The sequence below is a fragment of the Heptranchias perlo genome, chromosome 13 (genome assembly GCF_035084215.1).
Source record: "Heptranchias perlo isolate sHepPer1 chromosome 13, sHepPer1.hap1, whole genome shotgun sequence".
Taxonomy (NCBI): Eukaryota; Metazoa; Chordata; class Chondrichthyes; order Hexanchiformes; family Hexanchidae; genus Heptranchias; species Heptranchias perlo.
The window spans coordinates 64,681,707-64,699,384 of NC_090337.1; the positions used below are offsets into that span (position 1 = coordinate 64,681,707).

At 45.6% G+C, this 17,678-nt stretch overlaps 1 protein-coding gene across 1 annotated transcript; it reads right to left on the reverse strand.

Annotated features, from left to right (window-relative positions):
- Positions 1 to 2,579: 2,579 nt before the first annotated feature.
- aqp12 (aquaporin 12) lies at positions 2,580 to 17,372 on the reverse strand. The gene is made up of 3 exons (XM_067994811.1): positions 16,766 to 17,372; positions 6,918 to 7,034; positions 2,580 to 3,499 (listed from the first exon to the last, which is right to left on the reverse strand). The coding sequence occupies exons 1-3, from the start codon at positions 17,370 to 17,372 to the stop codon at positions 3,291 to 3,293; spliced, it is 933 nt and encodes a 310-aa protein (XP_067850912.1). The 3' UTR covers positions 2,580 to 3,290.
- Between the last annotated feature and the right edge of the window lie 306 nt (positions 17,373 to 17,678).

Genomic DNA, 17,678 nt, shown 5'->3' on the forward strand with positions numbered 1-17,678 from the left:
ACAAGTAAAGCAATTACAGTTCCCTTACTTTCTCCCCCTTCCATAAACCATATCCCGACCATCTATATCCTTAACCCCAGTGTCTGGAAACACATAACTGCCTCACTGAAGGACTTCCTTCTGCACAGTATGTTTCACAATGGAATCACCACTCAAGGCTCCATTACATACCTTCTGACTTATTTTAGTGTAAATTACAGCTTTTGGAGTGGCTGAAATGAACAGTTGTAAAGCTGGGAACTAAAAGCGACAGTTTGGCTCAAAACAAGAAAGGGCTCGTTAGCACTAACAGAAATGTGGTGTTGAGCAGCCAGTGAGGCAGCTTCAGACCTGCAAAGGAGAACATCAAAAACAACCAAATATTTAATGTGCTACATCCTCACACGAACTTCAATTCACGTGATAGCAAATCTATCAACAGTTATACTCAGCTCGATGTCAGGGCCAGTACTGTGCACAACAAAATAGGTCAAATCTGGAATTTTACTGGAGCTTTCGGCATCACAGCCAACGATTCTGACCATTCCCTGAAATTGATAAATTAGAGCTTTGGATATAACTGGATTTTTCAACCCTAAACTATGTCCAGTCCAAGAAATTAAAGTTTCCCTTTGTCACATCAAATTAAATCTGTGTGATTGGAGTTTACTATCCCTTACATTGAATTAAATCTGTGTGATTGGAGTTCTCTATTGAGATCAATCCTATCCCTCTGTGCTCAGTTGAGTGACTGACCTACACCATGTTCATACCATGCTGTCAGAGCTCCCTACACATATTCCATCAGTGTGATCGAGGTTTCTTGTCCCTGAAAAATATCCATCGAATCACAGTAATCTGAATACAGTGAACTATGCTGTGCTGTGTTTTCACCCAGTGATCAAGAGGAGCGTGCAAATGCCTAAAATAATACAGGTGGTTCCTTCCTCACAATCAGCTGCTTTAAAGAGTTACATTGGGAACATATCAATATCTAGGAGTAGTTATTTGGTCCAACAGTCCCAACTTTTTGATAATGCCAACTCCTCATACCCACCTTCTCATCATAAACCTCGACCCCTCCTCTTTCCACAAACACATTAAACTCTCTTCAATGCACTCATAACAGGCACTTAAATTACCTCCTCTGGTAACATTCCACAACTCTATTATTCAACTGACTCCTAATTTCTCAGTTCTTACCTTGTGTCCCCTGGTATTTGAACCTTTCATTCATTGCTTGAATCAGCTTTGTCAACCTCCTTCATCACCATTTGCTTGCTCCAGTTCTGGCTCTCTTCCAACACCATTTACTTATGCACACAACACCAAGGTGGTTTACCTCAGTCGAGCCACATCTCCTGTGAAGTATTCTTCCCAGAGATTACATTGGGATGCTCACCACATTCTCTTGCCTATTGTGGATACAATGAGCAAGAATGCAGGTAACATCACTGAAAGTAAGCTGCTGGGCCAGGTGACTCCCCATGGGGACATGGAAATCTCCAGACAGTTTAGTATATTGTTTGTGCCAGACATCAAGGCAAAGTATCCCTGATTTCCCATGGGCCTTCTGCCCAATTTCAGGTGGATCTGGGGGTGGGCAAGTGCAGGAAATCAGCCATTCTGCCAGCTCCCCCTTGGCCACTCCTACTTTCGGGATTTTCTGCCAGAAATGCCGGTGCCTGTATGGTGGCATGTATTCAAAGTGAGCCAGTGGCATAGGCTGGGGGTGGGGAGTGGGGGGTGGAGAGGGCCTTCAGGGTGTTCAAACAGCCTCCGAAATTCCTACGATTTTTTTCCATCTGGCCATTCCTTCTTTCGAAAGATCGTGCCTTAGAGCACTCGATAGAGCACAGAAATAATGGATGTTCTTCCAGAGATGGTTGAGTTCCACAATTTGATCTGTGAAAACCGATTAGTTGGGCTTGTGCTTCTGAATGGTGCAGTGAATCATAGTGAAGTTATTGATAGGCCAGTGACACATAACCGGGGCCTGGACTTTGTGCTTTAGTCTTCTTTTCCAACATTCATTTGCTTTATTTGAATTGTTAGATTAATGGAACTAATAATGGGATCAATTTTAATCCCTCCCGCCCTGGGGAATGGTGCAGGCGGGGGGTTAAGATAGTGGGGGAGGGGGGGTTGTTGCACCACGTTCCCCCTCCCCCCCCCACCCTAATTCAGGCACGGGAGGTCCGCTGGCCCAATGATAACATCGGTGCTGCGACGACATTTCAACTTCTGGATTCAGGATGCCCGTAAGGACCAATCCCGACAGCAGAACCACGGCGGGAGTGGCCACGAGAGGCTATGGTCAACTCTGTGGAATCCTGTGGGCCAGGAAGAGCAGGTGGCCTCTCCCAGGCTGAGCCTCCCGAGCCCCGGCCTTGCTCCTCCCTTCCTGTTTGAAGCATGACTGAGCTCTGAGTCCGTCCCATAGGTCGCTCCAGACTGTACTGTCTGCCAGAGAAAGCGAGCTCTCCCCAGTCAGTCATTCTTATTCCACAAAATTAAATCTACCATGGAACCCTTTAAAGGCAGTCTGGAAAATAATGTTGATCCAAATCATTTTAAAATTCTTTTATTCTTAACCCAAAAGTCTGTTTCAACATCAATAAATGTGCAGTGGCTGCACCTGGCATTGACAGAGTGATATGAGACAATCGGACAACACAACCATTTGGAGAAATCTGGACACCTTGAGCAGCACCACATTATACCATCTCAAATCTTCCAGTCACATCCCCTTAACACCTGAACAGGGGGTAACGAAGTCTCCAATTTCCACTGTTGGCATTTTTTCTCTTTCACATAAACAATTAATTGAAGTCTAGTCCCTGTTATCGAGTCTGAAGTAAAAGTAATTGTTGGGAGGGGACAGTACATGGAATGAAATATCATTAGGTTTTATACAAGGTGAGATACCCGGAGGATATATACATAATGAGAATGCATATGATGTATACAATTGAGTGCATGTACACTAGAACTAGCTCCAATACAGAGTAGTAAAATACCACTCAACTTATAGAATCATAGAATCTTACAGCACAGAAGGAGGCCATTGGGCCCATCGTGCCTGTGCCGGCTCTTTGAAAGAGCTGTCCAATTAGTCCCACTCCCCTGCTCTTTCCTCATAGCCCTGCAAATTTTAATTTTCAATATCAATATCCAATTTTCAATATCCAATTGCATTTTGGAAACCACTATTGAATCTGTTTCCACCACCCTTTCAGGCAGTGCATTCCCAATCACAAAATAAAACACACTGTTTACACACAGACTCCCCAAACCAAACCTCTCAGATCTCACTTGTCTTTTTCCGTCTCTGTGATCACCTCCGAGCCCCTCTTCCAGGAGTCTCCTTTTCCTTTCCTGTTGACTGCCTTGTTCACTTCTGGATCTAGCATTGGTTTCCCTTTGGGAATTTTGTACTTTGTCCTTTGGGAATAGAGGAGATTCTTGTGGAAAAGCAGAGGAATGTTTCCATTGAACAGAAAGACAGCCAGAATTGTTGCTGCAACAGAGGGACTGGTATCAGTTAGAGAATTAACAATGGGCGTTGTGAGTAAGTTTGGGAGCTGTTGACCTCATTAATAATCATAAAGAGCATGCCAACCAGATCGATGATCCGTGATAACTCAAGTTATCTATTAAATCCTCTGGAAGTCCAACAATCTAACCTCAGTTATCCAAAGTTGCTTTTCCTTGTGATTCAGGATTTCCCACCACTCACTTCATGTTCCTATCTAACCCACAAGAATCACTTGAAATTGAAGTATATTTTTCCTCCTTTACCGACAACATTCTCCCCTCTCCTTCCCTTGAAGGCAGTGACTTCCTGATGGAGTGTAGACCTACGAGAGCTAGGGTCACCAAGTATCTGATCTCAGTGCCCATTTTTCATGTGTTACCCCTGACAGCGAAGGTCAGTGGGGTGTTTGATCTGACACACACACACACATACACACACACTCACACGCACATACACACACACATACTCACACACACTGATGCACGCACTTTTAACTTGGGACTAAAAGCTTGGTCAAAGAGGTAGGTTTTAAGGAGTGTCTTAGAGGAGGAGAGAGGTAGAGAGGCGGAGAGGTTTAGGGAGGGAATTCCGGAGCTTAGGGCCTGGGCAGCTGAAGGTACGACCACCGATGGTGCAGCGATGAAAATTGGGGATGCGCAAGAGGCCAGAATTGGAGGAGCGCAGAGATCTCGGAGGGTTGTAGGATTGTAGGAGGTTATAGAAATAAGGAGGGGCGAAGCCATGGAGGAATTTGAAAACAAGGATGAGAATTTTAAAATCGAGGCGATCCCTCACACACACACACTCTCACACACACTCTCACACACACACACTGTCACTGGAAGGTGATCGGGAGTGTGAACTCTGACCAATTTTCCTGTCCCTAACCAGAGGCACTGAGGCCAATTGTGGTGATTTTCCCATTATTCCAGCTGAGATCGAGGATTAACCTGGTGTGTGGAGCTCAGGCTAAAGTCGCCATCAGAAAGCTAAAGAATGGTATTTTTAAAGTTGTGTCGCTGCAGGGTTTTATAACAAGTCACCATTTCTCAGTTCGTAAACAACACTTGGTACATTTTAAAAACTGGTAGGTTTGTTCCCCTTCCTTCTATTGTGTCCCCGATTATTGTCCTCCATCTGGATTATCTCCCTTATCAAACCCCCCTCCTTTGGATCATTTCGCTAGTGACACAAATAGTGTGGCTGATACACACGCGTAAGGCATAAGACCACATCCAGCGGCAGTCTGAAGTGTTAGCTATACAGCAATGATTCAGTTACAGGTGCATCAATACAGCTGCACACAGTGATACATGGATAAAGTTATGGAGCCAGAATGATGACTACTGCTGATAGACTGAAATAGTCAGACAGTATCAACACACAGGGATAGTCAGACAGTATCAATACACAGGGATAGTCAGACAGTATCAACACACAGGGATAGTCAGACAGTATCAACACACAGGGATAGTCAGACAGTATCAATACACAGGGATAGTCAGACAGTATCAATACACAGGGATAGTCAGACAGTAACAATACACAGGGATAGTCAGACAGTAACAACACACAGGGATAGTCAGACAGTATCAATACACAGGGATAGTCAGACAGTAACAACAAACAGGGATAGTCAGACAGTATCAACACACAGGGATAGTCAGACAGTAACAACACACAGGGATAGTCAGACAGTATCAACACACAGGGATAGTCAGACAGTAACAACACACAGGGATAGTCAGACAGTATCAACACACAGGGATAGTCAGACAGTAACAACACACAGGGATAGTCAGACAGTAACAACACACGGGGATAGTCAGACAGTATCAACACACAGGGATAGTCAGACAGTAACAATACACAGGGATAGTCAGACAGTAACAACACACGGGGATAGTCAGACAGTAATAACACACGGGGATAGTCAGACAGTGACAACACACAGGGATAGTCAGACAGTAACAACACACGGGGATAGTCAGACAGTGACAACACACAGGGATAGTCAGACAGTAACAACACACAGGGATAGTCAGACAGTATCAATACACAGGGATAGTCAGACAGTAACAACAAACAGGGATAGTCAGACAGTATCAACACACAGGGATAGTCAGACAGTATCAACACACAGGGATAGTCAGACAGTAACAACACACAGGGATAGTTAGACAGTATCAACACACAGGGATAGTCAGACAGTAACAACACACAGGGATAGTCAGACAGTAACAACACACGGGGATAGTCAGACAGTATCAACACACAGGGATAGTCAGACAGTAACAATACACAGGGATAGTCAGACAGTAACAACACACGGGGATAGTCAGACAGTAATAACACACGGGGATAGTCAGACAGTGACAACACACAGGGATAGTCAGACAGTAACAACACACGGGGATAGTCAGACAGTGACAACACACAGGGATAGTCAGACAGTAACAATACACAGGGATAGTCAGACAGTAACAATACACAGGGATAGTCAGACAGTAACAACACACGGGGATAGTCAGACAGTAACAATACACAGGGATAGTCAGACAGTAACAATACACAGGGATAGTCAGACAGTAACAATACACAGGGATAGTCAGACAGTAACAACACACAGGGATAGTCAGACAGTAACAACACACAGGGATAGTCAGACAGTAACAATACACAGGGATAGTCAGACAGTAACAATACACAGGGATAGTCAGACAGTAACAATACACAGGGATAGTCAGACAGTAACAATACACAGGGATAGTCAGACAGTAACAACACACGGGGATAGTCAGACAGTAACAATACACAGGGATAGTCAGACAGTAACAATACACAGGGATAGTCAGACAGTAACAATACACAGTGATAGTCAGACAGTAACAACAGACAGGGATAGTCAGACAGTAACAATACACAGGGATAGTCAGACAGTATCAACACACAGGGATAGTCAGACAGTATCAACACACAGGGATAGTCAGACAGTATCAACACACAGGGATAGTCAGACAGTAACAACAGACAGGGATAGTCAGACAGTAACAACAGACAGGGATAGTCAGACAGTATCAACACACAGGGATAGTCAGACAGTGACAACACACAGGGATAGTCAGACAGTATCAACACACAGGGATAGTCAGACAGTATCAACACACAGGGATAGTCAGACAGTGACAACACACAGGGATAGTCAGACAGTATCAATACACAGGCATGCATTCACATGGACACATAAATGACACACAATGACACAATGTTAAAGTCTCCATCACACAAACCAACAGTCCAGATAGAGTGACCCATTATGAACACAGAGCACTGATAGGCTGACGTCTAGTACTGAGTTCCTCAGGTTTAATGAATAAGGAAGGTGGTTTCTGTTACTCACCAATGAATGGACTGAGCCAGTAGACTATCATGTATTCTGACAATGTGTTTCCAGAACAGTGGAATGTGACAGAGAATGCAAGTGCTGGGTTAAACAGAGCTGTGGTATATGGGCCAGCTGCAGAGGAGATCAAAACAACAGATTAGACACCAGTATTCTGCCTCCAGACACAGCTACAATTTCAACTCCCTCTGTGAGCCCATCGCAGGATCTGGCCAACATTGCAAGCCAGTATCTCAGGCCCCAGAGCGTATCCCACACACACACGTCCAATTACTCTGATTTATACGTCTCCACAGACACAAAGGGATACCTGAAACACTGAAAATTTGAAATAAGGGCAGAATGATGGAAATACATAGCAGAACCAGCAGCATCTGTAAAAGAAAAATACAGGTTAATATAGCAGGAGTGGGCCCTTCCTAAAAACATAGGAATTGCTAGACGAGAAAAGACCAAGATACATCTAGTTCACCTGCTGCCAAGTTGGAAGTCATATGATGTGAATAATGGAGTTGTTGACTCATCATAACAATCAATCTCTATCAATGAGTCTACAACAGACCCAGGAATGTCACAAGGAAACCCCCAGTGGTGAAGAGCTTTGGGAACCATAGGTCCAAAGTCACCTATTCCTCTCAAGCATCCTACACTTACCACAGGTCACATCTCAAATTACTCATCAGAATAGATTTTACCAACGTCAATGGACTTGCTGTGTATTTCTGAATTTATTATATAAGAGTAGATCTCCGGAGGTGGTGTTCAGGGTGAGTGGGAGAGTGTGCTGTTACGATGTTGTTCAGGGTGAGTGGGAGAGTGTGCTGTTACGATGTTGTTCAGGGTGAGTGGGAGAGTGTGCTGTTACGATGTTGTTCAGGGTGAGTGGGAGGGTGTGCTGTTACGATGTTGTTCAGGGTGAGTGGGAGGGTGTGCTGTTACGATGTTGTTCAGGGTGAGTGGGAGGGTGTGCTGTTACGATGTTGTTCAGGGTGAGTGGGAGGGTGTGCTGTTACGATGTTGTTCAGGGTGAGTGGGAGGGTGTGCTGTTACGATGTTGTTCAGGGTGAGTGGGAGGGTGTGCTGTTACGATGTTGTTCAGGGTGAGTGGGAGGGTGTGCTGTTACGATGTTGTTCAGGGTGAGTGGGAGGGTGTGCTGTTACGATGTTGTTCAGGGTGAGTGGGAGGGTGTGCTGTTACGATGTTGTTCAGGGTGAGTGGGAGGGTGTGCTGTTACGATGTTGTTCAGGGTGAGTGGGAGAGTGTGCTGTTACGATGTTGTTCAGGGTGAGTGGGAGAGTGTGCTGTTACGATGTTGTTCAGGGTGAGTGGGAGGGTGTGCTGTTACGATGTTGTTCAGGGTATGTGGGAGGGTGTGCTGTTACGATGTTGTTCAGATTGAGTGGGAGGGTGTGCTGTTACGATGTTGTTCAGGGTGAGTGGGAGGGTGTGCTGTTACGATGTTGTTCAGGGTGAGAGGGAGGGTGTGCTGTTACGATGTTGTTCAGGGTGAGTGGGAGGGTGTGCTGTTACGATGTTGTTCAGGGTGAGTGGGAGGGTGTGCTGTTACGATGTTGTTCAGGGTGAGAGGGAGGGTGTGCTGTTACGATGTTGTTCAGGGTGAGTGGGAGGGTGTGCTGTTACGATGTTGTTCAGGGTGAGTGGGAGGGTGTGCTGTTACGATGTTGTTCAGGGTGAGTGGGAGGGTGTGCCTTTGCAAGGATAGCGTTCTGTGGTGTGGAAGTGAGGAATGTGGAAGATAAGTACATCTTCGCCTAAAGAATTTGGAAAGGAGTTTCTAGGAGTTCTGCTTAAAGACGGTGAAGTTAATTGTTGTTTTGATTGGTTTCTGGAAAAGAAATTGTGTTTGGTTTACTCACCTCAGGTGGATGATTAAATGTGTTCCCCTCACTAACTCCAGTTACTGGGGGAAAGCAACTCGATGTCTTTTTGGACTTTTACCTCAGATCTTTTCCTTGTGCTCAGCACCAAAGAACATATCTGTAGCCAAGCCCTTGCTCATCACAACTAGAATATGTCTTTATCTGCTCAATATCGGGTTAAATGCAGTGAGGCAGAAACCCTCGACACTCTATTTGGGCTATTGGATATATCATATTCTCATGTGATCTCCTTCACTTGGGAAGGCTGCAGAATAACATTCTATCAGACCATAGCTTAGGCCATAAATTACCAAACAAATTTATTGACGATAAATAGTTAAGTAGCAGCAAAGACAAACAATAGATTGATAGTAATATACAGAACTTCACTATTCCTCCTTACAACATAGAATACAGTCACACATTAAAACTAACAGTAACATTGGTTCTGAAACAAAGATCTCCGATCATTACTTCACCTGAGGCTTGGTTCTCAATTTCCATAGATCCTCCTGCCTTTCTCTCTCTGTATCTCCTTGCTAACTTCTGAAGACTCTGATTTAGAGCAAACTGGCCAGAAGTAGACGTCTCAGCTCCTTTGAAGTTCACCCAGGACCAAAGGAAATCAAATATTCTCACTTCCTCGGGCTGTCAGACATCCACAGGACGAGAAACACAAAGGCTGGTCAGGATAACCACTTGCATCCTTTGAATTTCACATCTGTGGTGCAGGACAACAACAGCTTTATAAAAAGATGTCAGGAATACTTCTGGACAGAACAATGTTAATTAACCATAACAACATTAGCATGTCAAAACCACCATTTTGTTTCACTGCAGCAACATATAGATGCATTGGCCCCGATATTTACAGGGTGGCGGGAGGGTGCATGGGAGAGCGGGGGGAACCCAGCAAAGCCGGGGATGTGGAGGTCCTGCTGAATTTAACGGCAGGACCTCATTATATTTTTTTCTTCCGTTTTCCTCCCAGCAGTCGGCCAACTTGACAGGCTGGTCAGCTGCCGGGCGGGAAAGCCAGCGGCAGGAGATCGCAGCCGGGGACTCTTGGAGACGGTCCCCGGCAATCGGGAGGGAGGGAACGAGAGACCGGGGCTTGGTGGGAAAAGGACGGAGAGAACGGCAATAGGGAGGGAGGGATGGAGAGATCGGGGCTTAGTGGGCGGCAGGGAGGTCGCTGATCATGGCAGAGGGGACAGCGAGGCCGTGATCGGCAGAGGGGAGGCCAAAGGCTTCTTTGAGGGGCCGGGGGGAAGCACTCTTGCTCCTCCTGGCCCACAAGGAGTGCTATAAAAAGCACTAACCTTCTGGAGAAGGTAAGAACATAAGAAATAGGAGCAGGAGTCGGCCATCCAGCCCCTCGAGCCTGCTCCGCCATTCAATAGGATCATGGTTGATCATTGATCTCAACTCCACTTTCCCGCTCGATCCACATATCCCTTGATTCCCCTAGAGTCCAAAAATCTATCGATCTCAGTCTTGAATACACTCAACGACTGAGCATCCACAGCCCTCAGGAGCAGAGAATTCCAAAGATTCACAACCCTGAGTGAAGAAATTCCTCCTCATCTCAGTCCACAAGTGCGTACGCGACGGGTTGGGGATACAGTCTCTGTTTTAAAATTTTTAACCCCCCCACCCCCACCAACCCTCTCCCGCCTGTCATGGAAGGGTTCACATCGAGGCCATTGTCTCTGTCCCTGTACTGATTTACATCAGCCTGGCCAGGTTATTTCTTTAATCGAGCTTGGTATCAACCCCAAAATTACCATAACAAGACAGAAAGAAGTTCATAATATGTTATAGTGCAAAATGTTTCACTTTTATCATGCAACTATGTACCGAGAACATCAAATGGGAATTCTATTTCTTTTAACGGAGAGGACCAAGAACTATAAACTTACGAAAATATCAAACTAATTTGAATCCATCCTTCATTTTAAAAATATTTTCACAACAGTGCTCAGTGTAACTAAAAGGCTGTACTTATGGAAATCAAAAGAAATTCAATACTTTCATTCAGAACCTCCCTGAAAACTTGAATAATGCTCCAATCCTTTCAAAATTTGTTACTTAGAGTATAATTTTTTTATAGCAGTTAACAAAACTGTAAATAGATATGTTTGCTCACTAGTTAGGAATTCAGTTCATTCACTGAACTGTAGATAACGTATATGTTTGCTCGTTAGTTTCTCCTTAAATGGGATTGTTTTTAAATCTTTTGGTATTATCATGTAATGTGTAGATGTGATAGTGGTCCCATACACATGGGAACTTAGAGTTTATACAGTGAGACTTTGAGCAGCTCTGGTGAGTACAGCCTTGGGAGTATGAAAGCAAGATGGAATTGGTCCAGGTTAGCAGGCTGTTGGTATCTCCCAGATTGCTAATATATGATCTGTTCATTATGGTCTATTGAAGATAGCTTGTTCACAGGACTTTACAGTCTGTTTCACTGTTGGATCTGTAACTTATCAATAAAGCCTATCAAAAAGGACTATGTTGTGGAGTGAACTCAATGAAAGTTCTGAACCAAAATACAAACATACACTTTAAAGATCGATCTAACGAATTAGTCTAACAACTGTGAATGGCCAGTCTTTCTGTCAATCATAGAAAATTCTGGGAGTTGTAGGTACAATGCATACTGGGAATTGCAGTATCCTATGTTGCTAAGTCTGTTCAGGGTACGGTAGCCTAGTGGTTATGGTACTGGACTAGCAACTCAGCAGTCATGACTTCAAATCTCATGATGGCAAGTTGCAAAATCAATCTCAAAACATCTGGTAATAAATTCATAGAAAGGTTACAGTACGGAAGGAGGCCATTCGGCCCATCAAATCCGTGATGGCTCTCTGCATGAGCAATCCAGCTAGTCCCACCCTCTCCCCGTAGCCCTGCAAATTTTTTTCCTTTCAAGTACTTAACCAGTTCCCTTTCGAAAGCCATGATTGAATCTGCCTCCTCCACCCCCTCTGGCAGTGGAACAATACCCTTAACCCCTACTCTCTGTTTTCTGTTTTGTAGCCTACTTGCTACCCATTCTACTACATTACCCTCGTCTACCCTTTCTGTTACTTCATCAAAGAATTCAATAAGGTTGGTCAAGCACGACCGTCCCATTTGAAATCCATGCATTCGAGTCTTTTATTATATTTTCGGTCTCTAGATATTTTTCTATTACATCTTTGAGTAAAGATTCCATTATCTTTCCTACCACTGATGTTAAGCTAACTGGTCTATAGTTCCCTGGACTGGTTCTATCTCCCTTTTTAAATACAGGAATCACATAAGAGTATTACATTATATTGAATGTACAGCACAGAAACAGGCCATTCAGCCCAATAGGTCTATGCCGTGTTTATACTCCACACGAGCCTCCTCCCTCCCTACTTCATCTAACCCTATCAGCATATCCTTCTATTCCTTTCTCCCTCATGTGATTATCTAGCTTCCCCTTAAATGCATCTATGTTATTCGCCTCAACTAATCCTTGTGGTAGCGAGTTCCACATTCTCACCACTCTCTGGGGAAAGAAATTTTGCCTGAATTCCCTATTGGATTTATTAGTTATTATCTTATATTTATGGCCCCTGGCTCTAGTCTCCCCTGTAGGTGGAAACATCTTCTCTACGTCTACCCTATCAAACCCTTTCATAATCTTAAAGACCTCCAGCAGGTCACCCCTCAGTCTTCTTTTTTCTGGAATTATAAGAAATAGGAGCAGGAGTCGGCCACCCGTCCCCTCGAGCCTGCTCCGCTATTCAATAAGATCATGGCTGATCTTCAACCTCAACTCCACTTTCCCGCCCGATCCCCATATCCCTTGAATAACTCCCCCCTTTCTATCTTAAATGTCTTGACAAGAGCTTATTAACATCAGCATCAAGCAACCCCGACTGCAATAATCAACATGGATGAGTCCCGACTGTGATTAAAAGACATCGGAAGCAGTGAGATCGAACCATTGCGGTCAAAGGTGGCAACTCTGGTGTGTCAGTGGGTGGGGTGCTGGTCCGGCCTCTCCCCGGCGTGAAGCCGCTGGTGTATGCTGCGGGCAGATGACTGGGAGAAGCCCTTGCTGCAGATGGAGCAGGCGAACGGCCTCTCCCGGTGTGGACCCACCGGTGGATGCAGAGGAAACAGCGAAGCCCTTCCTGCAGACGGATTTGTGGGCCAGAACCAGATAATGGCTATGAGAAACCTAACTGATTCACTAATGTAGATGACATTTAATCCCCTCAGAGCAACTTGGGATGGACCATAAATACCATTGCACCAATAGAGTCCATTACACATGTCTCCCACATCCCAAGAAAACATTTTTTTAAAAGGTGATGGTGATAGCTCTGGGAAGCACCATGAATTCAAGCCTTGTGTTTCTCGAAGATGCATGGGCTTCTGATGGAGAGTGTCATTAAAGGAACTTCAAACACAACAAATGCAACTGTACTAAAAACAAAAAAATGCTGGAAACACTCAGAAGGTCAGGCAGCATCTGTGGAGAGTGAAAAAAAGTTAATGTTTCAGGCCGGTGACCTTTCGTCAGAAGTGGAAGATGTCAGAGGGCAGGAGTGATTAAATGAAAAAAGGGATGCTGGTGCAAGGCAAAAGGGGGTGATAACGGGACAAGTATAGAAACAAAAGATGGGTCCAGAGGAGGTGTAAATGGTTACAGCAGAATAGCAGAGGGGGAGGGAAGCCTGGAAAATCTGGCAAAGAGGTTCCCGTGGTCCGGAAATGTGGCGGAAAAAAGGCAGGTGGACCCTAGGGTTTTGGACTATCCCACCGGCCATGTAGGGGATCTGATGGGCGAGCCCCACCCCAACCACCAGCCCACACCTCCCACACTCCCAGTGGCTCTGGTGCAGCCGTCCATCATTACCAGCACCTGCTGCCAGAGAGAAAATGGGAGCGGTGGTTAAGATCTAAAGTTGTTAAACTCAATGTCACTATATTGGTGGGTTTAATTACTTTCTTGTAAATGTTCTCATTTTTGTGTTCTTCTTATGTTACAAACCAGATTTCCAGCAGTAAATCCTTATGTTGGTGGAGAAAGCAAGATGGCAACCAAACAAAAAAGTATGGAGTGATTCTGTTGGTTCCTGTTCTCCTTTTATTATTGGTAGCTTCTGCTGACTGCCAGTTGCTGATTGTAGTTTTTCAATAGTAGTTTATGAACCTGCTTTTGAATGGTGCAGTCCCCACCCGTGATTTTTTGCAATTTGATCAATACGAGATTTGAGTCAGTCAGGTTAATTTCAAGTGACTGTAAGGTGCAATGGATACAGGCATGCTGGACATAGGTGTGTGCCAGATCTCCCATACATTGCTTTACAACACCAGAGGTGTTGTGCCATGTAACATCAAGGTATTATTATTGGCACCACTGAATTATGGTGACTGAATGAGTCAAATTTGGTTTTCATTACATGTTATTGTAGTATTTAGTATACAGTGATGTTCCCCAGGGATCGGTGCTGGGACCACTGCTTTTCTTGATATATATTAATGACTTGGACTTGGGTGTACAGGGCACAATTTCAAAATTTGCAGATGACACAAAACTTGGAAGGGTAGTAAACAGTGAGGAGGATAGTGATAGACTTCAAGGGGATATAGACAGGCTGGTGTACTAGGTGGACATGTGGCAGATGGAATTTAACCCAGAAAAATGCGAAGTGATACATTTCGGTGGGAAGAACAAGGAGAGGCAATATAAACTAGAGGGCACAATTCTAAAAGGGGTACAGGAACAGAGAGATCTGGGGGTTTTTGTGCACAAACCATTGAAGGTGGCAGGACAGGTTGAGAAAGCGGTTAAAAAAGCATATGGGATCCTGGGCTTTATAAATAGAGACATAGAGTACAAAAGCAAGGAAGTTATGTTGAACCTTCATAAAACACTGATTTGACCACAACTGGAGTATTGTGTCCAGTTCTGGGTACTGCACTTTAGGAAAGATGTGAAGGCCTTAGAGAGGGTGCAGAAGAGATTTACTAGAATGGTTCCGGGGATGAGGGACTTTAGTTACGTGGAGAGACTGGAGATTCTATTTACATGGGTAAGATGGGTATAGAGGGATATGGGCCAAATGCAGGCAATTGGGACTAGCTTAGTGGTATAAACTGGGCGACATGGACATGTTGGGCCGAAGGGCCTGTTTCCATGTTGTAAACTTCTATGATTCTAAGCTGGGATTGTTCTCCTTAGAGCAGAGAAGGTTGAGAGGAGATTTGATAGAGGTATTCAAAATCATGAAGGGTCTAGACAGAGTAGATAGAGAGAAACTGTTCCCATTGGCAGAAGGGTCAAGGACCAGAGGACATAGATTTAAGGTGATTGGCAAAAGAACCAAAGGCGACATGAGGAAAAACTTTTTTTCCACAGCGAGTGTTTAAGAAGTGGAATGCACTGCCTGAGGGGGTGGTGGAGGCAGATTCAATCGTGGCTTTCAAAAGGGAACTGGATAAGTACTTGAAAGGAAAACATTTGCAGGGCTGTGGGGTGGGGGGGTGGGGGGGGAGTGGGACTAGCTGGATTGCTCTTGCATAGAGCCGGCATGAATGCAGAGAGATGGGCCGAATGGCCTCCTTCCATGCTTTAACCTTTCCATGATTCTATGTTGGGGATCAAATTATGTGATTCTGTCCATTTTTCTGTTAAAGGTAAGTTAGTGGCCTTGAATATTATAACACATACTCAACCTTCATCTCTTCCTTTCTTTTTAAAGCCAGGATACACAGTAAGATGGTAAGATATCCATACCAAGTTGGAGGTAGGTACTTGTGGTTTGGCAGCACTGAGGTGGAGCAGATGAGGAAATCCTGCACTTGAGTGGTACTGGGGGTGATGATGGGGTTTAACGGTACTGGGAGGTGATCACGGGGTTTGACGGGGGGGGGGGGGGGGGAGTTGATGGGGTTTGACGGGGGGGTGATGATGGGGTTTGACAGTGGGGGGTGATGATGGGGTTTGACAGTGGGGGGTGATGATGGGGTTTGACAGTGGGGGGTGATGATGGGGTTTGACAGTGGGGGGTGATGATGGGGTTTGACAGTGGGGGGTGATGATGGGGTTTGACAGTGGGGGGTGATGATGGGGTTTGACAGTGGGGGGTGATGATGGGGTTTGACAGTGGGGGGTGATGATGGGGTTTGACAGTGGGGGGTGATGATGGGGTTTGACAGTGGGGGGTGATGATGGGGTTTGACAGCGGGGGGTGATGATGGGGTTTGACAGTGGGGGGTGATGATGGGGTTTGACAGTGGGGGGTGATGATGGGGTTTGACAGTGGGGGGTGATGATGGGGTTTGACAGCGGGGGGTGATGATGGGGTTTGACAGTGGGGGGTGATGATGGGGTTTGACAGTGGGGGGTGATGATGGGGTTTGACAGTGGGGGGTGATGATGGGGTTTGACAGTGGGGGGTGATGATGGGGTTTGACAGTGGGGGGTGATGATGGGGTTTGACAGTGGGGGGTGATGATGGGGTTTGACAGTGGGGGGTGATGATGGGGTTTGACAGTGGGGGGTGATGATGGGGTTTGACAGTGGGGGTTGATGATGGGGTTTGACAGTGGGGGGTGATGATGGGGTTTGACAGCGGGGGGTGATGATGGGGTTTGACAGCGGGGGGGGGGGGGGGTGATGATGGGGTTTGACAGTCTCTGCCCCTCCTCCTACAGTTTCTTGATAAAAGAAACCTTTCCCACTCCCACCATCATGGGTAGCTCTGTGTTTGTTAAAAAATACAATAGGACATATATTTCCGGACAATATCACATGCAATCATCTAGCTTCAAAATGCATTGCAGAAACCCACCCCTTCTCTGACCCTTCCCCACCCTCCGACTTACCATGAGCAACTCGATCGCAGATGGTATATCATGCGTGTATATCGCTTTCAGAAACTCTCACTATAAACCGTAGAATGGAGACTCACCTACGTGGACCAGGGCGGTGATGGTTAGGGCTTTGGACAGGATCCTGTATCCAAAAGCTGCTCCCTCAAACTTCATCACAACTAGATGGAAAAGGAAGGCACAAGATGCCTCGACCATGGCTCCTTGGCTGACCGATGTCTGGATGGCCGAGCTGCAGTCTGTGGCCATCATGTTCTGGATAAGGTGCAAATCCGTCAGCTCCCAGGACCAGTACAGTTTTGCGACTGCCTTGGCCAAGTGTGTCCCTCCAAACTGGGCCAAGAGTTTGAGAGTGCTGGCGATCACAGGGGAGTTGGAGCGGAGCAATTCCTGCGCGGTGACTAGCGGGTTGGCCTCAGCTCCGTCAAAGGTGGCTTCGTGGATCGAGACAAGGAGGAACAGCAGGGTCATGACCACGTCCATCCCAAACCCACCTCCCCACGGCCCGATGATCACCAACATCCTGAGCTCAAACCAGCAGGCACCCAGCTGGAAGCAGGAGGCCAGCTCCACCAGGAAGGTGGAGCAGATCCGAAGTGGCAGAAGTTTTTTGGAGCCCCTCCTGACCACCTCACTGAAAGCCACGACAGCAAAGAAATAACCGAAGGAGACATTGAGCCCAGTCATAATTTTTTGAAGACCTGATTCCGTATGGCTCCAAACACCTTGTCGCTTTCTTCTAAAAAGACCAGGTGATGTAGTAAACGTGTACACCCAACGTGAACTCAAGGACAGTACGAATAAATAAATACACGTGTACAAAGCAGAACCAGGCGACAGCTAGTCAATTATCAACTAGGCTGTTTACACCTGGCCCCGATAGCCTCTTCAAAATTAGGGCATCAAACTGCACGGGGAGGAGATTATTGTTCCCCCAAAGTAGGTTTTCTGCTCAAAGAACACCAAAACCCAAAACTTTAAAAATCCTACTTG